At 47.2% G+C, this 26675-nt stretch overlaps 1 protein-coding gene across 3 annotated transcripts in view; it reads right to left on the bottom strand.

The window, feature by feature from the left end:
- Positions 1 to 21294: 21294 nt before the first annotated feature.
- The window catches only part of RASGEF1C (RasGEF domain family member 1C), a 100084-nt gene continuing 94703 nt past the window's right edge, over positions 21295 to 26675 (bottom strand). For all 3 annotated transcript variants that reach the window (XM_017517299.1, XM_037734479.1, XM_017517298.2), the window contains 2 exons: positions 22526 to 22598; positions 21295 to 22043 (listed from right to left, as the gene is read on the bottom strand). In XM_017517299.1, the coding sequence (XP_017372788.1) occupies positions 22019 to 22043; positions 22526 to 22598 (98 nt within the window). In that variant the 3' untranslated portion in view covers positions 21295 to 22018. The remainder of the gene's footprint in view (positions 22044 to 22525; positions 22599 to 26675) is intronic.

Consider the following 26675-nt stretch of genomic DNA (forward strand, 5'->3'; position numbering starts at 1 on the left):
GTGCCTGTTTTTATGCCAGTATCATACTGTTTTGTTTACCATAGCTCTGTAGTATAATTTGAAGTCAGATGATGTTATTCCTCTAGTTTTGTTCTTTTTGCTCAAGATGGCTTTGGCTATTCTGACTCTTTTGTGGTTTCATATGCATTTTAGAATTGCTTTTTTCTATTTCTCTAAAGGATGTCCTTGGTATTTTGATAAGTATTGCACTGAATATATAGGTTGCTTTGTGTGGTATGGACATTTTAAAAATATTAATTCTTCTAATCTGTGAACATGGAATATCTTTCCATTTTTTTGTGTGCTCTTTAATTTCTTGCATCAATGTTTTATAGTTTTCATTACAGAGATCTTTCACTTCTTTTATTTATAGGTATTTTACCTTATCTGTAGCTATTATAAATGAGATTACTTTCTTGATTTCTTTTTCAGATTATTTAATGTTGGCATATAGAAATGCTATTGATTTTTGCATGTTGATTTTACATTCTGAAACTTTACTGAATTTGTTCATTCATTCTAAAGCTTTTTGGTGACATCTTTAGGTTTTTCCAAATATACTATCATATCATCAGCAAACAAGAATAATTTGACTTCTCCCTTTCCGATTTGGATGCCCTTTCTTTTTTTTTTTTTTTTTTTGCCAAATTGCAGGGTCTTTATTGCCAGCGGCCACAGAGGACTCACATCTCTCCAACCTGTGGCCTTGGATGCCCTTTCTTTCTCTTGTATGATTATTCTAACTAGGCATCCCAGTATTACATTGAATAACAGTGGTGAAAGTGGGCATCCTTGTCCTATTCCAGATCTTAGAGAAAAGGCTTTCAGTTTTCCCTGTTCAGTATGATACTAGCTGTGGAATCTGTGCTGTATGGTTTTTATTGTGTTGAGGTATGTTCCTTCTATACCCAGTTGTTTGAGGGTTTTTAATCAAGAAGTGATGTTGAATTTTATCAAATGCTTTTTCAGCACCAATTGAAAAGATCATATGGTTTTTGTCCTTCATTTGGTTGATAGGATGGAACACATGGATTGATTTGCATATGCTGAACCATCGTTACATCCCTAGGATGAATACCACAAGATTATGATGAATGATCTCTTTTTTTTGAGACAGGGTCTTACTCTGTCACCTATGATTGAGTGCAGGAGTGCTATTGTTGCCTAGTTAATTGAAAAAATGTTTGTAGAGACAGAAGTTTTACCATATCACCCAGGCTGGCCTCAAACTCCTGGGCTCAAGCAATCCACCTGCCTTAGCCTCCCAAAATGCTGGGATTATATGTGTGAGCCACTGTGCCCAGTCCATGAATGACCTTTTCAATGTGTTGTTGAATTTGGTTTGCTAGTATTTTGTTGAGGATTTTTGCATCAATCTTCATCAGAGTGTTGGCCTGTAGTTTTCTCTTTTTGATGTGTGTTTGGCTTATTTTGGTATCAGGGTAGTACTGGCCTTGTAGAACTGAGTTTGGAAGTTTTCCTGCCTCCGCTATTTATTTGGAATAGTTTGAGTAGGATTGGTGTTAGTTCTTTAAATGTATGGTATCAACTGCCTTTTTAATATCTGCCTATGATAAAATATGAGACAAAATGAATTAAAAATGTTTAGTTTTGAAGCAGAGTTTAGGTAAAATATTTAAAAGCTAGAACTACCTGTAGTTGAAAAACTTTTTTAAAAAATCCCTAGTCTTGGTTGTCACAGTGGCTCATGCCTGTAATCCCAGCACTTTGGGAGGCCAGGGTGGGCAGATCACCTGCAGCCAAGAGTTCGAGACCAGCCTGGTCTACATGGTAAAATCCTGTCTCAACTAAAAACACACAAAAAATTAGCTAGTGTGGTGGTGCACACCTGTAGTCCCAGCTACTTGGGAGGCTGAGGTGGGAGAATTGCTTGAACCCAGGAGGCAGAGATTGCTTTGAACTGCGTGATTGCATCACTGCACTCCAGCCTGGACAACAGAGCGAGACTCCATCTCAAAAAAAAAAAACAAACGCATCTCCACTCTTTACCAGTAAAATATTATGAAAGTAAAGGCAAAGATCTAAAAGGCTAAGAAAGATGTAAGGGTGTGCCTACTTCCTAAGAACCTCTGCAAAACAAGTGAGCCCATAAGAATCTTAAGAATGCACATCCCAGACACTTCAGAATCCTGTGGGCTTATTCCACAGCACCAGTTCTCAGCCCAATGTACGCCAATGGCTTATCTCAGAAACAAATGTGGGTGTGGCTTTTGTCTAATAGAGAACCTTACAGCTAGATGCACAGTAGGCACATTACATTTAAAAGAAATGATCAAAGATGGTCACAATGAAATGAGGCTTTTGAATTTCCCAACCTTCTATAAGGAGGAGGGAGGTGCAAACACAGGCATTTTTTTTTTTTTTTTTTTTTGAGACAGAATCTTGCTTTGTTGCCCAGGCTGGAGTGCAGTGGAGCGATCTCGGCTCACTGCAACCTCCGTCTCCCTGGTTCAAGCGATTCTTCTGCCTCAGCCTCCGAGTTGCTGGGACTACAGGCGTGTGTCACCATGTCCAGCTAATTTTTGTATGTTTAGTAGTGACGGGATTTTACCATATTGGCCAGGGTGGTCTCGAACTCCTGACCTCTGGTGATCCACCCGCCTCGGCCTCCCAAAGTGCTGGGATTATATTTGTGAGCCACCATGCCCGCCCAACACAGGCTTTCTTTTGAAAAGGAGGATGACTTGGAGGGGAGAGCCAGTGATTATCCCTGGATTGGCCCCTTGAACTCCCCACGGAAAATCAGTCCCAGGATGTGGAACTGAATCCCAACTGGAATGTAGAATTGCTATGGGGTAGTGACTGTGATGTGTCTTCTTTTTGAGAGAATTTGGCTAGCCCAGTTGGGTCACAAGTTCTCTCCTTGGACAGGAGAAGTAAGAGTCAACCTGAAATAATCAAAAGGGTCAGAATCTAGTTTATTTATTTTCTTTTATTTATGACACAGAGTCTTTCTCTGTTACCCAGACTGCAGTGCAGTGGAGCAGTTGTGGCTTACTGAAGCCTCAAACTGCCAGGGTCAAGCCATCCTCCCAACTCAGCCTGCTGAGTAGCTGGGACTACAGGCGCGTGCCACCATGCCTGGTTAATTTTTGTTTGTTTGCTTGTAGAGACAGGTTCTGGTCATGTTACCCAGCCTGATCTTGAACTTCTGGGCTGAAGTACAGGTATGAGCCACTGCGCCCAACCCAGAATCTAGTTTAAAGTGAGTTTATTGAGGCTGGGTGTGGTGGCTCACGCTTGTAATCCCAGTACTTTAGGAGGCCGAAGTGGGTAGATCACAAGGTCAGGAGTTCAAGACTAGCCTGGCCAACACAGTGAAACCTCGTCTCTACTAAAAATACAAAAATTAGCTGGGCGTGGTGGCAAGAGCTTGTAATCCCAGCTACTTGGGAGGCTGAGGCAGGAGAATCACTTGAACCCGGGAGGTGGAGGTTGCAGTGAGTCGAGATCACGCCACTGCACTTTAGCCTGGCTGACAGAGCAAGACTCTGTCTCAAAAAAAAAAAGTAAGTTTATTGAAGCACAAGTTTGAGGATATCTGCCTAGAAAACACAGATTTCAAAGAATGGAAGTTAGTGTTCTGAAGGGTAAACATTTGGGATCATTACATAGACAAAGTTTAGGGACGCTTATCAGAATTTTAACATCTTTTAATATAAGGCTTCATGTACAGTCACAACAATATGATTAGTTAGAGTGGTCTTTTGTTGAGGGGAAGGAATATGTAACAATTCACACTGACGACGTAATAGTCACGGAGAATTTTATGCTGTCTGGTGTGAGTTAGATACAGGACAACAAAGCAGGCAGCTAATCTCTAAGGATGATCGGCGATTGGAAGGGGAGGCGATCTGGTCTACGAGTTCTTCCAGTCATTTACAGAACACAGACAACAAGGAAGGGAGTTAAGCTATAATCTAAGAAACAGACGCTACAACCACATGCTATGTGATTCAGATCACAGTCACATCTCTCTCAAGGCTTAAAGTGTTTTCAGAGATATGACAGCTTTTAAATTTAGTTTATTTTCACGTAAGATATTCTTGCTTAAAATTTCACTGAAAGTAGACACGATGGACCAACGTTTATTTCTGAAAATGAAATGGGATGCTGTTACCAGTAGAAGGAAGGTAGATGCTGACAGGTGCAACATTTCCATAGGAATATGGAAATCTGCCCATGACATATTGTTAAACGAAAAACTAGCTAGTTTCAAAAGAGCCTGTGTGTTATGATGTATTTAATGAGTGCGTCCCAGGGAAATACCTGAAAATTAAAAAGAACAAAATCTCCCATTACTGATAAGAATATGAGGAACAGGGTATTCTCCCGCAAGGCTAGTTGAAAGGAACCTAAATTAAAATTAAGGTCAGGTATGGGGGCTCATGGTTGGGAGGCCAAGGCAGGGGCATCACTTGAGCTCAGGCGCTCAAGACCAGCCTGGACAACATAAGCGAGTCCATGCCTACAAAAGATTTTTTAAAAAAATTAGCTGGGGCCAGCTGTAGTGGCTCATGCCTGTAATCCCACCATTTTCAGAGGCTGAGACTGGAGGATTACTTGAGCCCAGGAGTTTGAGACCAGCTTGGGCAACATTGCAAGACAAAAAATAAAAAAATTAGCCAGGTGTGGTGGCGTGTGCCTGTGGTCCCAGCTACTTAGGAGGCTGAGGTGGGAGGATCACTTGAGCCCAGGAGGTTGAGGCTGCAGTATGCCATGATTCACGATTGCACCACTGCACTCCAGCCTAGGCAATAGAGGGAGATCCTGTTTCAAATACTACTGCTACTACTACTACTACTAAAAAGATCTGATCTTCAACCCAGCAATCTTCCTCCTGGGAATTTATCTCATAGGAATAATATCAACAGTATGTGGTAACTGTGTATAAGAATGTTTATTACAGAATTGTTTTTGTCTCCCCTCTAAAAAAAGTAAAAGCAAAATGAATACTCATGAATAGTAGAATGGCTGAATCAATTATAATCATTAACATTTGTGTTAATCAATTATATTCATTAACATGGCAGGTGTTGCAGAGTTCTGCAGCAGGTGGGTCGTTTCCCGGCAGGCCCTGGGGTGTCCTTGGGCCTTGTTTCCTGAAACAATTATAATCATATAATATATACAGTGGAACTTATGCAGCCATTTAAAAACCATAAAAAAAGGTTTTTTGTTGCCTGGGAGGGATTGCCAATATTGGTGGGTGAGAAACACAAGATGCAGTAAAGTATCAATAATAGAAGCGTATTTTTGTAAATGACCCAAACCCCATGCGTGTGTTTGTGTATTTGTGTATGTGATGATTATTTAAAGTATGGAGAAAAATATGGAGGGGCACCTATTAGGTTACCTCAGGTAGGTGGTGGTTGGGTGGAGGGGGAGGAAGAAGGGGAGAGGTCAAGTAGAAAAGGAGAAATCACATTAGAAAAATCATTTGGATTATGTTAATGCATAGACATGGCATTATTTATGTGTAGGTAGGCATCTCAAGACAAATGTTAATGATTTCTAGAAGTATATTAATAGGAGCGTAACAGTAATCTCTGGATAATGAATTTTTGCTGATTTTTACCTTTCCTTTGCATTTTTAAGTATTGTTAAGTTAAAATTAATAATATATTATTAATATGATTAGAGAAAATTATTTAATTTTGAAGAAGGGAAGGAGAGAGGAGAAGGAGGGAGGGAGAAGAGGAGGGAAGGAAAAGAGGAGGGAAGAAAAGGCTCCCCTCTGAGTCTAAGCTCAGAGCAGGGTGGGGGGCACTTGGCCTGAGGCTTCTCTTCTTCCTTCACTGGTCACACAGACGCCCTGGCCTCTGGTGCCTGAAATCAAAGATACAGCCTGACATGCTTCCACCCTGGGAGCCGGTCGGCAGGCACACAGCCCTCAGGTTGCCCTCCTGAGGCCTGGGTTCGGGTGGAGGCGCTTCATGGGGCAGTGGAGCCGTGGAGCATCCCAGGGCACGATGGCAGGTGTGTGTTACAGACCTCTGCAGCAGGTGGGTCATTTCCGGGAGGCCCTGGGTGTCCTTGGGCCTTGGTTCCTGCCTGAGCCTGATTCTCCACCTTCCTCTTGAGCTTGTGAGCTACCTGATGTCCTTCTAGTAAATCTCCTTTCTGCTGGAGTCACGCAGAGCTCGCTTCTGTTGCAGGCACAGCCTTCCCAGAACAGCCCCTGGGAGAGATGGAGAGAGAGGTCTGGTGGCTCCCACTGCCCACCGGCCACCCTTGGGCCTGCAAGCCCTACAGCCCGGCTCTCTTCCTTCTCAACTTCCTCTTAGCACAGATGTTACCTCCTTGGCAATCCTCCCTGACACCTGCCCAGGCCAAGAGGTAGAAGACATTCTTTTGCTAAGGGCCTCCAGTTAGCATCCCCAGGTAGAGCAGGGCTGGGTAGGGCAGTCACTGAAAGAAGTGACTCTCAGCTGCGGCCTAGGGGCACTCCCAGGAGCTAAGTCCTTGCTCTCTCTGCTTCCCTCTGCTCCTGTGTGGGTTCCCCAGTGTTTCCCTCTTTCCTCCCTCCCTGCCCAGAGAACTGCCTCACCCCTTCAGCCACGTGAGAACATAGTGAGAAGGTGCCTTCTATGAACTGGGCTGGGACCCTCACCAGATACTGACTTAACTGGTGCCTTGACCTCCCCAGCTTCCAAAAGCGCAAGAAATAAAGCTCTGTTGTTTATGCTATTCAGTTGGTATCAGAAGATACCAACAGGCCACAGCCCAGCTGGGACACATGAGTGCCTGAGAAGCCCCCAGGGATGGTGTCACACTGCTGTTAGGAGATGTGGCCAGAGCCAGCAGAAGGTGATTTTCAAGAGAAGCTAGAAATCCAGGCTGGGATGTCCCAGCTCCCAATTCTAAATGTTTGCTGCTAATTAACTAAATTGCAGCTATCATGCAGGCCAGGTTTAAGGGGCCTGGGGTGGGATCTGGGTCCACCACTTTGCGCCTTTGCCTGCTTAGTGGCTTTAACACTGTGCTCTGCAAAGCCCGGGCTGTATTCTCGAAGTGTGGGGACTGTGGACCACCTGGGTCAGCATTACCAGGGGACACATGTTACCAAAGTGGCTGCTGGGCCCACTGGATCCCTGAGCCTGAGTCCTAGGGCTGGGGCCTGGGACCCTGTCTCTGCCAAAGTGCTACAGCGACAGCTCCTTCGGCTGCTGGATTTGAGAGCTCTGGCCAGGCTCCACTAAAGGACCCTGGGGCATCTGAACACCCAGAGCTGGTCAGCCCCAACCAGTGTCATATCTGGGACTTGTGTGATGCCAGGGTTTCTTTAAAGAATATCCCCACCTGCTACATAAAGTTTGCTATCTAGCTCTGCCAATGTGGGGGCCGGGGGCACAGAACGCACAGCCTCCAGAGCGCTCTTGATCTTTTGAAAAGGAACCCAGCCGAGTCACTTGTTTGTTGGCGGTCTCCTCCTGCAGCTCTCCCTACCCTCGCAGTCCAGGTCCCCGGTCCTGCCATGGCCTCAGGCTCTGGCTGTGTGGGTCCCTCCTCCTCTCTGTGGTCATTCCCCACCATCCCACTGCCCTTTGCTCAAATGTCACTTTCTTAGTCAGGCTTTCCCTGGCCCGTATATGACATGGCCCTTCCCACTGCACGCTCTCTCCCTCCCTACTTTACTCTCCTCTCTAGCCCTTAGGTGCTTTCAGACTCATACTCTAGGACACTTTACGCTCTGCTATATCCCCAGGGAACAGTGCCTAGCTCCAACCAGGCATTGAATAACGATTTGCAGAGTGAATGAATGACTCCAGGAGGTTTTTTCTGCCTCAGAACCTTTGCATGTGTCCGTGCCTTTGCACAGAATATTCTCTCCCCAGCTTAATCCCCAGCTGGCTCCTGTGGTCACTGAGGTCCCATCAAGTGTTTCTACTTCAGAGAGGCTGTTCTGGTCTCCCTAACATCTCAACTCCCAGTCCTTATTTATCAGTCTGCTTTCCTTTCTTTATTTTTAAATTAAATTAAATTTATAATGCCAGGCGAGGTGGCTCACACCTGTAATCCCAGCACCTTGGGAGGTTGAGGCAGGCGGATCACCTGAGGTTGGGAGTTTGAGACCAGCTTGACCAACATGGAGAAACCCCGTCTCTACTAAAAATACAAAATTAGCCAGGTGTGGTGCCGCATGCCTGTAATCCTAGCTACTTGGGAAGCTGAGGCAGGAGAATCACTTGAACCCGGGAAGCGTAGGTTGCAGTGAGTTGAGATAGCGCCATTGTTCTCTGGCCTGGGCAACAAGAGAGAAACCCTGTCTCAAAAAAAAAAAAAAAAAAAATTAAATGTATTTATTTCTTTAGAGACAGAGTCTCACTCTGTCATCCAGGCTAGAGTGCAGTAGTACTATCACAGCCACTGCAGCCTTGACCTCCTAGGCTCAAGCAATCTTTCCAACCTCGGCCTCAGAAAGTGCTGGGATTGCAGGTGTGAGCCACCACACCCGGCCCCCATTTCTTTAAATGGAGATGTAATTCACATAATATAAAATTTATCATCTTAAAGTGTACAATCAGTGGTTTTGACTATGTTCACAAGGTTGTACAACCATCACCACAATTGAATTCTATTAAATGTCCCCCCAAAAAAGGAAACTCATACCGTTAGTGTCACTCCCTGCCATCCCAATCCCTGGCAATCACTCTTTGGAGTTACCTGTTCTAGATGTTTCCTAAAAATGGAATCATACAGTGTGTAACCTTCTGTGTCTGGCTTCTTTCCCTCGGCACAATGCTTTTAGGTTCATCCATGTTGGAGCCTGTGTCAGAACTTCATTCCTTTTAATGGCTGAATAATACTCAATCGTATGAATATGCTACTGAATGTGGAAGAACTCAACCGTGTTCTTTTGGCTGTCGCACAAATCAACACAGAAGGTTTCTGTGACCAAATGTGTGGGGGCTTTTCCCGCACCAGCAAGCAGGCAGTCAGTTCCAGCTGGTGCCCTTCAATTCAGTTCCAACACTATCTACCTAGAGAGAGCGTCAGAGCCCACAGGGTGGGGCTCAATCCCCAAGACTGCCCCCATTTCTGATGCCACTCCCAAGTTGGGGCTTAGGAACTTCTGATGGACCGGCTTTAAGTTGGGGTTCCAATGACGCTCTCCTTGAATTAAATTAATTTGCTAGAGTGGCTCACAGAACTCAGGGACACACTTATATTTGCTGGTTTATTATAAAGGATATTGCAAAGGACACAGATGAAGGGATTCATGGGTGAGGTATAGGGAAAGGGACACGAAGAGTCTATGCACTCCCTGGGAATGCCACCCTCCAGGAGCCTCCATGTGTTCAGCTATCCTGGAGGTTATATGGAGGCTTCATTACGTGGGCATGGCTGGTTAAATCACTGGCCACTGGTGACCAACTTAACCTTCAGCTCCTCTCCCTTCTCTGGAGGGTGTGGGAAAGTGAGGCTGAAAGTCCCAGCCCTCTAGTCCTGCCTTGGTCTTTCTGGTGACCAGCCCCATCCTGGAGCTACCTGGTGACCAGCCCATTCTGGAGCTACCTGGGTGCTGCCCCCTTTCACCCATCTCTTTAGCATACGAAAGACACCACTGTGGAGATTCTAAGGATTCTAGGAGTTGTCCAGGAAGCCAGATGAAGATCAAATGTATGTTTTATGAGATCGCAGCCACATTTTGCTTAGCCATTCATCCACTGAAGTACATTTTGTTTGTTCCCCACTCCTTGGCTATTGTGAGTAGTGTTGCTATGTACATTTGTGTGCAAGTTTTGGTGTGACTGTATGTTGTCATTTCTTTTAGAGTGGACTACCTAGGAGAGTGGAATTGCTGGGACACATGGCCATGCTTAATTCTCTCTAGATCTTACCACTTTCTGAAATTACTACTTGTTTTGTCTTTTCTTTATTTTGAGAAGAGTCTCATCTCACTCTGTCGGCCAGGCTGAAGTGCAGTGGCCCCATCTCTGCTCACTGCAAACTTGAACAGGTTCAAGCTATTCTCCTGTCTCAGCCTCCTGAGTAGCTGGGATTACAGGTGCCTGCCACCACTCCCAGCTAATTTTTATATTTTTGGTAGAGACAGGTTTCATCAAGTTGGCCAGGTTGGCATCAAACTCCTGACCTCAAGTGATTCTCCCGCCTTGGCCTCCCAAAGTGCTGGGATTACAGACGTGAGCCACTGCACCTGGCCTGTTTTTGTTTGTTTGTTTTTTTGAGAGGGAGTTTCGCTCTTGTTGCCCAGGCTGGAGTGCAATGGTGCAATCTCGGCTCACTGCAACCTTTGCCTCCCGGGTTCAAGTGATTCCCCTGACTCAGCCTCCCAAGTAGCTGGGATTACAGGCACAAGCCACCATGCCTGGCTGATTTTTGTATTTTTAGTAGATACAGCGTTTCACCACATTGGCCAGGCTGATCTCAAACCCTTGACCTCAGGTGATCTGCCCGCCTCAGCCACCCGAAGTGCTGGGATTACAGGTGTGATCCACTGCCCCCGCCTATTACTGGTTTACTGACTGTCTCTACTGGGGCTGGGACTAGGGTGAAGTGAATGAGGTGGTTGCTTCAGGTGCGAAATTGGAGAAGGGTCCCCCAAATCTCAGTCATCAGCATAAATAATATTTTAATACAACATTTTAAAAGGTCAACGACAAGGTCAGTCAGAGGACTGGAGCCTGAGGTCAAAAGAAAAATCTAATCCTGTCTTTATTGAAAATGTTGGTATTTTGTTCACGGACTTTTTGCATTAACTTTGATTTTTAAAAATATGGCATTAAAATATTACTAATCTTGATGGTTGCGTTTTCTGGTCTCTCTCACATTTGCAAGTGAGTGAGGTGCTTTCTCATCCACATCCCCCCTAAAGGTCATGAGGGCTCTCCCTCCAGCTCACCAGCTTCCTGGGAAGGAAGCTCAGGTCTGTCTGAAGAGAAGGATTGTTTGTGAGCAGGAACTATAATCAGCTTTGATTTTAGGTCAGGCTTTCACGCTGTGAGGCCTGCCCTAAAATCAAAAGGTGAGAAAAACCTCTTGAGGTGGGAGCAGCTGAGGCCAGACCTGGGGGAGGGCTCCGTGACGGAAAGTAGGGAACAGATCGCAGGGCATCTCGGGGGAGAAATGGACACAGGTTGGTGGGCAATTGATGGGGGGCGGGGGTACGGAGGAGGACAGAGGCAAGAGGAGGGTGAAGGATAAAATCTGACGCCCGGCACTCGGGACGCCCAGCGCGGCTTCCGGAATCCCCTGTGTCCCGGACTCCTGTGGAGCGGAGTGGGCGGTGCCGGGGAGAGAGCGACCCCTGGCGGTTCGGCGCGGGCCGGCTCGGGCCACGGCCTTTTTTTTATTTTATTTTTTGAGACGTAGTCTCGCCCTGACACTGCAACCTCCGCCTCTCGGGTTCAAGCAATTCTCCTGCCTCAGTCAGCCGAGTAGATGGGATTACAGGCGTGCACTACCACGCCCGGCTAATTTTTGTGTTTTTAGTAGAGATGGGGTTTCACCGTGTTGGCCAGGTTGGTCTCAAACTCCTGTCGTCATACGATCTGCCGCCTCGGCCTCCCAAAATGCTGGGATTACAGGCGTGAGCCACCACGACCGGCCCCTTGGCCTCTTAATTAAGCAACTTCCCAGGGATGCCCAGGCTCGAGAGGAAATCAGGATAAATAAGGCAGTATTTAAAAAAAATTAAATCAGCAAGCTACTGCCCATGGGCTGGCTGTCTGTTTTGGTAAATAAAGTTTTACTGGCAAATTGGCAAAAATTAGAGAGCAAAGGCGTCTGGTGCCGGCCTTGTGCCAGGGAAAAGCATGAGACTTAACTGAACTTTTTTGTTTTTTTGAGACAGAGTCTTACTCTGTTGCCTGCCAGGCGCCAGGCTGGAGTGCAGTGGTGCGATCTCGGCTCACTGCAATCTCCGCCTCCCGGGTTCAAGCAATCTCATGCCTCAGACTCCCAAGTAGCTGGGACTACAGGCGCGCGCCACCACGCCCAGCTAATTTTTTGTATTTTTTAGTAGAGACGGGATTTCACCACGGTCTCGATCTCTTGACCTCGGCCTTCCAAAGTGCTGGGATTACAGGCGTGAGCCACCAGGCCTGGTTTAACTGGACTATTTTAATGCAATCTGTTTCACTTGCGAGGTGATGTCTCTGATGATGTTGCTCCTCAGAGGGGGTCTTGGGCATGCTCACAGTCATCCTTGGGTGACAGAGGCTTTAGCAGGGCTCTCTTTGGCTGTCCCTTTCCCTCATAATTCTGTTAACTGTCTGCCTTTGTTGGTATCGCACCAGCTGTCAGGCACCACCAATTGCTGGATGATTGTTCTACTGTTATGACAATGTCGTGGAACTCATATTTCTCCACAGTTTGATTCAATTAAATGCAGGGACCTTTGCAGGTGCAGCTTGGAAGGCCAGTCTTTCAGGTTCACTCTGACCCCATGAGGGCTCTTTGTGGCTGCTTTTCTCCATGGTTCTATCTGGTAAATTGGCTGGCTGATGGTTTAGCTTGTTGCTCTGTTGAAGCTACTAGTTACCTATTAATTACTTACCAACACGCTCTCTATTTTTGTTTTGTTTTGTTCTTAGACAGTCCAACTCTGTCACCCAGGCTGAAGTGCAGTGGCACAATTTTGGCTCACTGCAACCTCCGCCTCCTGAGTTCAGATGATTTTCCTGCCTCAGCCTCCCAAGTTGCTGGGATTACAGGCATGTGCCACCACACCAGGCTAATTTTTTATATTTTTGGTAAAGACGGGGTTTCACCCATGTTGGCCAGGCTGGTCTCCAACTTCTGAGCTCAGGTGATCCATCCACCTCTGTCTCCTAAAGTGCTAGGATTACAGGTGTGGGCCTCTGCACCTAGCCTCTATGTTGTTTTTTGAGTGCCCTTAGCCTTGAACTTACCTACATTGTGTTCAAAGAAAGGCAACGCCTTTGGGGAGAACTTAGACGCTGTCTCTTCTTATGCCTTGCCTCTCCTCTCCTGGGCAAAATTTTTCAGTCACTGCTCCATCCTGGGTGGTGGGGACAATGGTCCACTTTCTCAGAGTGACACCTTTGCTTGCTGAGTGGATTGGGTGGGGACTGTAGCCTCTGATCTTCCTGGCTTGCGTCTCCCAGCATGGAATTTCCACCCTGAGGGAGCTGGAGCCAGCGTGACCAGGGACCCAGTGTTCTCAGACTGAAGTGCCTAGGGCAGAATCTCCACTCTACAATGGAGGGCTGAGTGGAGGAGGGGGCCCTGGCCTCTCAGCTGCACTCCCTCTCGGGATTTAGCTTCTAACACAGAGCTGGGCCATGGGGAAAGAGATGCTGGCAGGCTGCCCCTCCCCTGGAGATATGGCAGCCTTGCCTGGGAGCTTTGTGTTGTTGGCTTCACCCACCTGACATGGAGCTTTTGTCACTCTGAGCTGAGAGTGAGGAGTGAGGAAGTGGTAATAGTTCAAATATCATAGTGCTCGCTGTTCTTACTGAGCTTTAGAAGATTTTTCTTGAATCAATTTTTCTTCATTTGCTCTATGCTTTTAAGACAATTTCCAGAGACTTAAAAAAAATCATTTTTACCCCATGCACTCATTTTCCTGGGAAGGGGATCCATGGAGCTCCCTTTGCTCCTTTCCTGTGCCTGCTTTTTGAGATTCCTGCTCCTGATGCTTGGCAAATACCCTTCATCCTCACTGCCCCAGGAGCTTCCGGGGCTCTCCCTCTCTGGGGCCCCAGCCTCAGCCCCAGCCCCAGGATGTTTCCTCCTCTGGTAGCTGCACGTGTCTGGGATCTTATTATTTTGGAGGAACGTCACATTTGAGAGAGACCCGCCTTTCACCGTCTGTGTACTCCCCTTTCCCATTTTCTTGCTTATTTCTCCAGATGCAGAGCTCTTTTGCCAGGCTGTAGGCCCTCTCAGATTTGGGAGCTCTACCTTACCCTTTATAATGATTTACTGTACTTTTTGGTTGTAAAATGTTTGAGGAGTTTTTTTTTGGAGGGGGTCGGGGGAGACAGGGTCTCACTCTATCACTCAGGCTGGAGTGCAGTGGCACAATTATAGCTCACTGCAGCCTTGAACTCCTGGGCTCAAGTGATCCCCCTGCCTCGGCCTCCCAAGCAGCTGGGACTATAGGTGTGCACCACTATGCCTGGCTAATTTTTAAATTTTTGTAGAGTCAAGGTCTCAGTATGTTGCCCAGGCTGGTCTTGAACTCCTGGCCTCAAGCTATCCTCCTGCCTTGGCCTCCCAAAGTGCTGGGTTTACAGGCATAAGCCACCATGCCCAGCTTAAAATCAATTAAAAAAAAACAAAGTAGTACTTAAAAAATAATTTATAGTGTTAAAAGCCTTTTAACAAAAGCTACCATTCCCACTCTCCCTTCCTTCCTTTCCTGTTTTCTGTTCCCCAGAGGCACTCTGTGGTAAGTGTCAGGACAGCCATGCCTGCCAGCTCTCTCTCTGTTTGGGTTTCTCCTGGAGCCATGTTCTCCCACTGGCTTTCATGTGCTGGGGTGCTGATGAGAGGCTGTCTCCCAGGACTTCCTGTTCTTTCCCTGTGTAGAGTCCTGTGACTGCTGACCCACATCATCTTTCTTGGTTTATTTCCTCATTTTGGTGGCACATATCTTGCTGCAGGAACATAATCCTGATGCTAAGTGTTGGCAAGGATTTGTGGGACCCCTGAACCATGCTGGTGGGAGCGTGGGCTGGTCTGTCCATTGTGGAGTGAGGGTGCCTTTCCACATCAGTACATGAAGCATCCTTATTACAGCAGCAGAGTATTCAATGGGGAGGTTAACAGTGATGTATTTTACTGGCTTCCTATTTACAGACATGGGTTGTTTTCAGTCTTTTTCCATCAAACACTGCTGCAGCTAATAGCTATATGCAGACTTCATTTGAAGGTGCATAAGGGTGAAGGGAAGATCACTTGCTAGTGGTGACATTGCCATGTCACGGCATTCACATATTTGTGATTTTGATGACAACCGCCAAATCCATTTCCATGCGAGAGCATCAGTTTTCACTCCAAACAGCAATAACAAGTGCTTGTTGGCCTAGCTGTGCTTCAAAACATTACAGTTATTTTTCTGTCAATCTAAGAGGTAAAAATGGCATATCAATGTGGTCTTCTTTTAGATAATTGGAGCATGTCAATCACCATAAGCATCTTTTTACTTGTTCAAGCTATGTACATTTCCTCTTCTGTGAACCGTTTCTTACGCATTTTTCCTTTGGATAGTTGGTCTTTCCATTTGCTTTGGAATCATCTTCAGGCAGACTTTCATCCCCAACATTTCACTGGAATTCCCTCTTTTGAGGTCACTATTGATATTCACATTGCCCAACCCACGGACCAGTTCCTGGTTCTTATTGACTTTCTCAGCAGCATGTGATGCTGTTGCTTGGCTGCTGCTTCTTGAGTCTTTCTTTAACAGCCTCTATCTTTTCCATAGTTTCCTTTTTGACTTCCAGAAACTCTTTCTCAATGCCGTTGACAGATTTTCCTTATTTCTTCAACCTCTAAACATTTGAATTTCCATGGCTCAGTTACCTTCTGTCTGGGTGTTACCCCATAGATACTTTATCCAGGTCTTCAGTAGCCTCTTGGCAGGTCTGTCAAGGGTCTCCATGTGTAAGATCAAACGATCAACTGTAAAGACACGTTCTAGATGAAGAGGTTGTCTAGGAGTGCTAATGGCTCTTGATTTAAACCAAACTGTGGTCTAAATGGCTGTATTTCATTTATGTTTATTTTTATGTTTTTTTTTTTTTTGAGACAAGNCAGGATGGTCTCGATCTCTTGACCTCGTGATCCACCCGCCTCGGCCTCCCAAAGTGCTGGGATTACAGGCGTGAGCCACCGCGCCCAGCAAGATTTTTTTTTATCTCTGCTGCTCTCTAATCTTCTAGCCACTGAATGCAGAATCTATATTGAAATATATCTGACAACTTCCACCGGCACTTTTTGATAAAAAATTAAAATCTTCCTGTGGTAATACAGTGGAATATATGTGAGCCTGCAACATAGCTAACTGGAAAGCTATTAAGGTTTTGGGGCAGCCACATCACCTGCCTTTATTTGTACTGTAATAACAGCATTCCACTTTGTAAAATAAAAGACACTAAAATTATGCTTACATATAATTATCCTTACTGGTTAAATTGATAATCATATCAGACTAATATCTACTGTAACAATTTGATAGTAAATTTTCTTTGGATATTATTTATAAATATGTAACTATCAATAATTTTAATGTACTAGTCCAAATGTATATAAGATTTTCAAGTTTTATCTACTGGAACAACCAAGCCTGCACCACAAAAAGTCTTCGTCACAGGCTTATCTCTGTTTCATCTTCGTGGCTCTTTGTTCCAAAAGGATATCATAAGGACCAACTAATTGAAGTCCAAGGCTTGCAGAAAGTGAATCAGCTGGCTTTTCAGGATCAAGTTCTTCACAGAACTTCCAGAAATGACAGAAATCTTCAGGGTCCTACTCTGCTACACAGACTGGAGTGCAGTGATGAAATCATAGCTCACTGCAGCCTCGACCTCTCAGGCTCAAGTGATCCTCCCACCTCAGCTTCCCAAGAGGCTGGGAGCACAGGTATGTACCATTATCACCACATCTGGCTAATTTTTAAATTTTCTGTAGAGATGGAGTCTCACTATGTTGCCCAGGTTGGTCTTGAGCATCTGGGCTCAAGTGATTCACACATCTCAGCCTCCCAAAGTGCTGGGATTACAGGCATGAGCTATCATGCCTGGCCTTTGTTTAGATTTTAATCCAGAAGGGTAAATCATTATTTAAATAGTGGGGTGCAGCTGTCCACAAAAGCAAGAGGAGCGATTAATTCATTGAGAAGCTTCTGCCCCCATGAGTCACTAGTCTGTATTTATTTATTTATTTATGTATTCTTGAGACAGAGTCTTGCTCTGTCTCCAGGCTGGAGTGCAGTGGTGTGGTCTTGGCTCATTGTAACCTCTGCCTCCCGGGTTCCAGTGATTCTCCCACCTCAGCCTCTGAGTAGCTGTGATTACAGGCATAAACCACCACACCCAGCTAATTTTTTGCATTGTTTAGTAGAGATGGGGTTTCACCATGTTGGCCAGGCTGGTCTCAAACTCCTGGCCTCAAGTTAGACCTGCCTGCCTTGGTCTCCCAAAGTGCTGGGATTACAGATGTAAGCCACCAGGCCTGGCTGATGCACTAGTCTTACTGTTCCACCGGCCCCTCGCTGTCAGCCATCCTACGTAAGTCCAGGAGCACACACACCCATCTCCCACTGAGGCTACAAGAAAGGGTTCAGGCTCCTACTGACTGGGGACCTTCAACTGGGCTCTCCAGGTGCTGGGCTGGGCTGAGGAGCAAATCCACATGCTGGCATAGGAACGGGAATATGGAGGCCATTTGTGACATCTCCATTATGCAAATAATGTGCTGATCTCAGGTGTTTTGGCTTAGTTTAGGTTGTAAAAGTGGAAGTGTTGGGTCAAAAGCTATCAGAGATCTAAAACTGACCATGTTACTGCCACCCCCTAAAACTCTTCAGTGGCTCCTCTAGAGCTTTTGGGGTAAACTTCAGGCTCCTTGGTCTGTCCCATGGGGTTCTTCACTGTTGGCCTCTGCTGGTCTTTCCTGCCATTGCCCGTGGCTCTCTGCCCCTGACACATGGGATTTCTTTGTCCTCCTTTGCTGAACTGCTGTCAGCTTGCCCACTTGGTAAAGGTCTGTTGGTCTGTAGTGGGGGGTAGCTTATCCCTCAGATCCTTTCATTTCCACTTAAACGTCCCACCTCTCTGGTCCTACCTGGAGGCCCAGGATGGGATACTGAAGAAGATGGCGTCAGGCACCCCACCCAGCCACAGGCAAGGGCCCCGCTGTGGCTGGGGGGCCTCTCATCATGCCTTTCAAAGTTTCCTGATTGGATCCATCTCCTGGCCTAGGGCCCCAGGACCCCAACCTGAGTCCTGGAGAGTGAAAATGGAGCCCTTTTCACAAAGACGCTGTGTAGTGGGCTGTGAGCCAAGCAGCCTGGATGCGTGGGGATGGAGGGTGGCATGATAGGGAGTGAGGCCTGCTTTCCTCTACTGCTGGGTACAAGGCATGGCTTCATCAGTAGGGCCCATGGTGGGGGATGGGCAGGTGCAGGTGGGGAGCTGGACCGTGGCAGATTTTGTCTTGAGCATGAATGAGACAGTGCAGGGTCCTCCTGAAACACCAGGGGACACAAGAGGGCTCAGGGACCTGCAAAAGAGGAGGGGGCAGGAGCAGAGGAAAGATACATGTCGTATGAGTGTGACAATGGGAAGCCCAGGTGGCCAGCAGAAGCCCCTCTGCTCCTCAGCATGGTTAGAAGCAGAGTTGTGGAGGTGATGGACCCTGCAAGCCTGGCCTCCCCATGCTGTTGTCCATGAGCAGTTGCTTAGCCTTTCTGAGCCTCTGTTTCCCATCTTGTCAAGGGGGATGGTGACAGCACCTACCTGTCAGGGTTTGTTAGGCTGTAGGTGAAGTGCTGGCCTGAGTCTCGGTGTTGTGGGGAAGGATTTGAGTTTCCGGGTGTGAAGTATGAGCTTCCAGCAGGGGCACATCCCAACTGGGGTCCTGACTGAGAACCCAGCTGCTCACCCCCTTGACCCATGGGTGGGTGAGTCAGTGGTCGGGAGCTAGAAATGGGGGAGGGGATTGCTTGGAGGGTGCTGTGGGTGCATGGGACACTTCCGAGGAGTGAGGGGGTTGCCCCTCCTGGAGAACCTCTCAGGAGCCCTGCAGGGTTGGGAGATGCAGAGGCCTGAGATCTGCTTGAGGGATCTGAAGATGACGGGCCATGTCAGTGTTTGTTAATGTGTCCCTGAGTTGTTAGTGAAGGGGACTGTGACAGTCCCTGGGACAGCCCTACTCACACCTTTGAGGTTATCTGGGGCTCCGCTCTGGGTGGCTGCATGGGCTTTGCAGAGGGCTGGATGTGGCTGGGTTCCCAGACTAAGTTGCTGGCCATGATGGAGATGCCTGCTGTGGTCTAATGCTGGTGTCCCTGAGTTCCTGTGTTGAAACAGAATCCCCAATGTGAGGGTATGAAGAGGTGGGGCCTTTTGGGAAGTGGTTAAGTCATGCAGGTTCTGCCCTTTTGAATGTGCTTAGTGCCCTTATAAGAGGGGCTGGAGGCAGCTGCATACCCCTTCCATGTGAGGGCATGCAGATGGCACCACCTGTGAGGAGCCAGACACTGAATCCACCGGTACCTTGATCTTGGACTTTCCAGTCCCCGGAGCTGCGAGCAATGCATTCTCATTGTTTATAAATTACCCGGCCTCAGGTATTCTGTTACAGCAGCTGGAACCAAGACACCATTTCCCAAGGAACTGCTTAGGGTGGGCGACAGTCCCCAGTGATGCAGTGATTGGGGGCAGGGGTTTCAGAGAACCCATGGGTCCACCATGTGAGAATGAATTGATTTAGAACCCCAGTCAGTCCCAGGGCCTCTGAGGCAAGTCCCAGTCAGGGAAGAATCTTCGGGTCTGCAGGCTCTACCCCACCCCAGCTCCCTCCCTGGAGAAGAAGCCTAGGTGTTGAAGGAGAGCCCATGGCCAGGCCCCGCCTGGCGCTTGCTGTTCGGCTGAGCGGTATTAGGGGTTCACATCACCTGGTGCCACGCCGAGCTCAGGGGCATTAGTCCTGGGCACCACCTGTGCCGCTGACACTTGTCCCACAGGCACAGGCCCTGCCCTGTGGAGCCCCTGGGGGCCATCCCAGCTGGCCGGACATGACACTGGAGCCAGGACTAGAGAAGGACAGAATACACCTCTTCAGGGAAGGGCCATGAGCCCCAAATGAGCCCAAGGAGCAGACCATGTGGCTGTGAGCAAGGCCTCCCTGGGCTCTGAGGCTGCACCTTGAGAAGGCACACTGTGCTGCCTGGAGTGTCTGGGCAGGTCCTCTGAGGGAGCTCACGCCCTCTGGCCGCACCAGGGCCTGGCACCCAGCAGCTGCTTGGAGGGGTGCAGAGCTGGGCTGAAGGCCCCTTGGAAGATCCTGATACATAAATGTGCTCAGCCCGAGCTCCCAGCCCTGCCTTCTCCACAGGGCTGGCTGTGGGCTGCCTCCTTCCCTCCTGCCCCATAGACTCCGCTGCCAGAGCTGGGAGCACTCAGCTTCACCTGGCCATCCTCCTGATACCCATCCTGTGCTGGGCCACTGGGGGCTGCTATCAGGAATCGTTTCTGGGAGATGGGTCCAGCATCTGAGGCTGTAGCTCTGACTGGATTGACAAGACAGGGAACAGCATGTCAGGCAGTGGGAACAGCATGCCGGCATGGCCAGGAGGCAGGGATGGTCCCTGCTGACCTCTGGACAGGGCTTTTCTAATATTGCCCAAGTGGCTCCAGGGACTGAGGGTGTCAGGTAGGGATAGGGTGAGAAGGTGGGTCTAGCCAGCTCCTGGAACCCCTAAAACTCCTTGGGTTTGGCCCCCAGGGCTCTGCCCAGGCCCTGTGGGAGCCCTGCCCCAACCTCTCCACACTACTTGCCTTCCCCAGGGTCTCAGATGGAAAGAGTGGACTGGGGTGGTGCAGGGCAGATTCTACTTAGCCCCGATGTGCAGGCCCCCCTGCCTCTGCTGGGTCCTTCTGTGGCCTTGCTATGGTCCTGGCTCACCAGGCAGAATCCCTGAGCTGGCTGAGGCACCAGGGCTGCTGGTGGCCCTGTCTCTGCCTGTTCCCCAGATAGGACCCAAGTCCAGGTCAACCGAGTCTGGTGCTGAGTGGGACCCCACCGCTGAGGGGCCTGACATGGCCTGGAGCTGGCCAGGGTAAGTCAGTGTACCCCAGTGCCCCCCACCCCGCCCATCCACCACCCAGCAGGCCCTGACCAGGAAAGGGGGTGTACATTGTATTCTCCAACTTCTTGGCTAGATGACCTTGTCATGTGTCAGGTGGGGTGGCAGACGTTCCCTGGCCCACTGCCTGCTGGCTCAGTTTGTGAGGGGCTGGAAACAGACTGGGTGGGACTATGGGAGGGGCCTGCTGTTGGGCCGTTTTGTTGGCTTCTTCATGCCCTGCTCTGTGCAAGGGGCCCCAGGCACAGGCAAGGCTGTGGGTATCCCTCATCAAAGGTTAACTGAGCAGCCACCATGCACCAGGCTCTGTGAGCAAGACATGGGGTCTCTGGATGGGAAACGGGAAACGGACACCTGGTCCCATGCTGAACCGTGGCTACGGCATTCCCAGAGCTGAGTTGAAAACCTGCCAGGCATCCTGGCCAAAGGTCATTTCAGGCCGGCGGGTCAGAAGCATGGGTGGACATGGATAAGCAGGGTGTACGGGTGTGTTTATAGCGACTAAAGTTTACAGGGGGCTGGGCTTTATAGCAACTAAAGCTTATAGCAGGACTGCCGTGTACACACTGTAACTCCGTGTGTCCAGTGTCCTGCCGACCCGTTCCACAGCTGTCACCAGAAAGCTATCCCCTGGGGCCAGCAGCATCCAGAAAGGGGGTACCTGGGGCTGCAGAGACAAGCTCATAGGCAGAGCAGGGCAAGAGCCCATGGGCAAAATGGCAGTGGCTGCCGGTGGGCTCGGAGCTGGTGCAGGCATCTCACATGGCACCGTGATGCCTGCTGTGGTTGCAGAAGTTCCCAAGCCACCTGATAACAGACTGTGGGTATTGGCCAAAGTGGTACGTCACTGAGCAAGGTCTGGAGCTTGCAGTGGCCCGACCCTCTGAGGCAATGCCGTGTCCTTGCCAAGGATGGACAGACTGACCAGTCACACGACCCCACGGTCCTGAAGGCAGGATGTCCCCAAGGCATGTGCCACCCACACGTCTGGAGGCCCTGGGCCCTGCCAGGGCTGAAGTCCCACGAAAGGTCTCCTGGGCTCATATGGCCACTGTGGGGGGTGGCAGGCCACAGGGTTGGCGTTTGCAAAGTAGTGAGGCGCTCCCCTGCCTCTGCCCGCTGGGCCATCTGAGGCAGGACTGTAGATGGCTTCAGCAGGCTCCATCTCTTCCTCTTCCCTCAGGTCAGCACTTTTCATGTCTTCCCCAAAATAGAAGATCTGTAGATTTAAGCATGTCAGGCAGCTGTGAGAGCCTGGAGCTCCCCACCCCGGTTACACTGTTCTCCAGCACAGCCACCTTCTCAGTGCGCTGAGAAGAGCCAGCCTTCTGCCCCAGAGGGGTGTTCTGCAAGTCCCTGTGGCTCAGCCCTCAAAGTCCATTGCTATGGATCATTTCCAACCGTCACTCGGACATGTTAACATGCCAAGCAAGAAGGAGGTGGGGTGTGTGCCCCACTGTCTGGCATAAAAATATGGACTGGGAGTCCCTGTCCCTGGGACATGCATCTTGACTGCCCACAGAGGCAGCCACCAGCTCAGCCTCTTCTCCTCATCTCCATGACTGTGGCTTGATTCCGCCACCACCCCACTGTGGGCTGCCCAGGCTCCCAGGAGGCTGATGACCTGGGTATCTCTGAAGCCTCTCGGCCCTGACCTGGTCCCAAGCAGCCCTCAGGCCCCATCTCTGTGTGAAGACTCACCTTAGAGATTTCCATCTCTCTTTTTCTGTTTGGTTCTCTGGGCTTTCACTTTCATAAGAAGCCAAATAAAGACCTAGACAGAAAATGAAGTGAAATTTCACGTTATTATGGTTGATAATAGCCTGTTCTACACCCAGAGAACAGGTTAGAACACCCTGTTCTAACCTGTTCTACACCTGCTTTTTGCTTTAAAATTAGACTTCTTGTTTGGGAATAAGTATACATCCAATACGGCTATAAGAAATAACGCAGATTCTGTGGACCCATCACCCACATTCCCCCAGTGGTAACCATGTGCAAAAGTATAGTAGTGTGTGTCACAGCCAGGACACTGATGCCACACAGTTGGGACACAGCATTTCCATTCCACCAAGGGCTCGGTCACCAGAGACCCACGTGCTGCCCTCTGATGGCCACGCGCACTCACCTCCCACCCAATCTCTTTCCTAAGTCCTGGCAACCACCAATCTGTTCTCCTTTCTTTATCATTTCAAGGATGTTCTATAAATGGGTCATATGGGATGTGATGCGATGGGCCTGCATCCCTGGGCACAACTCTGGGGATGTGTCCACGCTGCAGGGCACACCAATCGCTGACAGCATGTGGTGTGGACAGACCACAGTTAGTTTAACCACTTTTCCTCTGAAGGACTTCCAGGGTGTGTTTCTAGTTTTTGGCTATAACAAATAGAACTGTAATAAACATTCGTGTATGGGCTTTTGCTTTTATGTGAAACTCACTTCAAATGATGTATAAATATGTGAGTCTTCATTTCTCTAGAATAACTAACTGCCCAAGAATGCAATGGCGGGGTGATATAATAGTGGCATACTTGGAATAAGAAGCTCTTTGTCTAGTCCTATATTCTGAGGATTATCTCTTGCTTTCCCCTGCTAAAAGTTGTACAGGTTTATATTGTACATTTCAGTCTGTGATCCATGTTGATCTAATTATTTGTATAAGGTGTGAGGCTTGTGCTGGGGTTCATGTTTTGCTCTGTGGATGTCTGGATGCTCCGGCATTGAAGGGCTAGCTTTCCTTCATTGAATTTTTTTTTTTTTTTTGGTCAAAAATCACCTGGTATATTTGTGTGGGTCTCTTTCTGGGTTCTCCATTCTGTTCCATTGATCCATGCATCCATCCCTCCCCTAATACTGTGCTGCCTTGATGACTGTAGCTATACAATGTCACCCTTAACATCAGGTAGACTCATTCCTCCCACTAATCCTTTTCAAGATTGTTTTAACAATTATAGTTCCTTTGCCTTCCATACAAATTTTAGGAGAATCTCATCTCTTAGGATTAAGATAGAATTGCATTAAATCTGTACTTAAATTCTGGAAGGAGAATTAATACCTTTGCTATGCAGTCCTCCTGTTCATAAACATCCATTTATCTACATCGTCCTTGATTTCTTTCATCAGCATTGAGTAATTTTTAGCGTACACATCCTGTGCATGCTTCGTTAGATTACACCCACATATTTCATGTTTGAGGGATTGTAAATGGTATTATAATTTTAGTTTCAGTGTGCACATGTTTATTGTTCATATGTAGAAACACGGTTGATTTTTGCATGTGTGTCTTGTATTCTGTAACCTTGCTGAAGTCCCTTATTAGTTCTGGGAGTTTTTATAGATTCCTTGGAATTTTTTTTTTCATTATCATCTGCAATTAAGGACAGTGTTAATTATATTTTCTGATCTGTGTGCTATTTCCTGTTCTTGCCTTACTGCACTAACTAGATCTTCCATCACTGTGTTGACTAAGAGTGGGGAAGAGTGAACATTCTTTCCTGTTATTGGTCTTAGGAGGAAAGTATTAGATCTTCCACTGTTAAATATAAAGTTCGCAGAAGGGTTTCTGTAGGTGCAACTTATCATGCTGATAAATTCCCTTCTATTATAATTTTCTGAGACTTTTCACCATAAATGCGTGTAGAAATTTGTCAGATGCCTTTTCTGCATTGATTAATATAATCATGTGTCTTTTCTTCTTTAGCTGTTTAGTATAGTGAATTACACTGATTGAATTTCAAATATTGAACAGCTTCCCATCCTTGGAATGAACCCACTTAGTCATGAAGTATAATTATTTTTACATACTGCTGAGCTCTATTTGCTTATTTTGTTAAGGATTCTTGTGTCTATATTCATGAGGAATATTGGTCTATATTTTCTTTTTTTGGAGTACTGTCTTTGATTTTAGTATCAGGGTAATACTGGCGCCATGGTTTGAATGTTTGTGCCCCTGAAAAATTCATTTTGAATTTTTCAAAATGATTTTTGAAAAATTGTAATTCCTAACACAACACTATTAACTAACAGGTGGGGTCTTTAGGAAGCGATTGCACCATAAGGATTCCACCCTCACAGATGGGATTGGTGCCCTTATAAAAGGGCTAGAAGGAGCCAGTCTGGCCCCTTTTTGCCCACCTGCCATATGAGGACACAGCACCTGCCCCTTCTGCTATGTGAGGGCACAGCAAGAAGGCTCCACCTTGGAAGCAGAGAGCAGCTTCCGGAACTGTAGGAAAGAATTTTTTTTTTAACTCAGTGGTAAGAAAATGTCTGTTGTTTATAAATTACCCAGTCTAAGGTACTTTGTTATGGCAGTTCAAACTGACTAAGACAACTGGCTTCATAAAATGAATCGGGAGGCTCCCTCCTCTTCCACTTTCTGGAAGAGATTGTGCAGAATTGGTGTTAATTCTTTAAGCATTTGGTAGAAATCTCCAGTGTAACCATTTGAGCTTGGAGACTTCATTTTTGGGAGTTTTAAAATGATAAATTCAATTTATTTAACAGTTATGGGACTATTCAAATGATCTCTTTTATGTCAAATTGTGGTAATTTGTGTTTTTTTGAGGAATTAACCCATTTCATTTAAACTGTCAAATTCATGTGTGGAGTTGTTTGTCATATTCCTTATTATCTTTTCCATGTCTGTAGTCATTAGTGATATCCTGTTTTACTCCTGGTACAGTAGTCCCCTATTATCTGTGGGGGATACATTCTAAGTCTTCTGTGGTTGCCTGAAACTGCAGATAGTATGGAACCCTGTATATACTGGCCTTGGATCCCTTTTCCATCTTAACTAAGCACTCATCAGGTGACATGGCCATAACTTTTGCAGTTTGAAATGTAATGGCAAAACTAGCAAGAATTTCTGCCTTCAAAATGTGATGGATAAGTTTGTTCTTACTGTAGATCTTAGCAATCTCAGCATACAATATTTTCCCCCTTAATTTGAGAACTTTCACCTCATCTTTTTTAATTTTTATTTTTAGATTGATTCCTGGGTGGATCACCTCATCATTTAAAGGAAGCACTTTATAGCTTCTCTTTGGCATATCTGAATTGCCTGCATCACTACTCATGTACTTTGGGGCCATTAAGTAAAAGAGGCCGGGCGCGGTGGCTCACGCCTGTAATCCCAGCACTTTGGGAGGCCGAGGCTGGCAGATCATTTGAGGTCAGCAGTTTGAGACCAGCCTGGCCAACATGGTGAAACCCTGTCTCTGCTAAAAATACAAAAATTAACTGGGCATGGTGGTTCACGCCTGTAATCCCAGCTACTTGGGTGGCTGAGGCAGGAGAATCACTTGAACCTGGAAGGCAGAGGCTGCAGTGACCCGAGATTGCACCACTGCACTACAGCCTGGAGCCTGGGTTGTCACCCAAGTAGCAAGACTCTCAAAAAAAAAAAAAAAAAAAAAAAAAAAAAAAAAAAAAAAAAAAAAAAAAAAAAAAAAAAAAAAAAAAAAAAAAAAGAAGAGTAAAATAAGGGTTACCTGAACATAAGCACAGTAATACTGTGATAGTTGATCTGATAACTGAGATGGCTACTAAGTGACTAAACGGGCAGCACAAATACCGCACAAATGCTGGACAAAGGGATGATTCATGTCCCAGGAGGAACAAAGTGGGATGACGTGTGCTTTCATCACACTACTCAGAATCGTGCACAATTCAAACCTTATGAATTGCTTATTTCTGGAATTTTCCATTTAATACGTTCAGGTCACAGTTGACTGAGGATAAATACAGATAAGGGGGGGCTACTGTACTAGTAATTTGTGTCTTTTCCTTTTCTTTGTCAAGAGATTCTTTGCTAGACAGTGGCAATTTTTATTGTTCTTTTCTTTTT

This window comes from Cebus imitator, unplaced genomic scaffold, assembly GCF_001604975.1.
Source record: "Cebus imitator isolate Cc_AM_T3 unplaced genomic scaffold, Cebus_imitator-1.0 Scaffold625, whole genome shotgun sequence".
Classification (NCBI taxonomy): Eukaryota; Metazoa; Chordata; class Mammalia; order Primates; family Cebidae; genus Cebus; species Cebus imitator.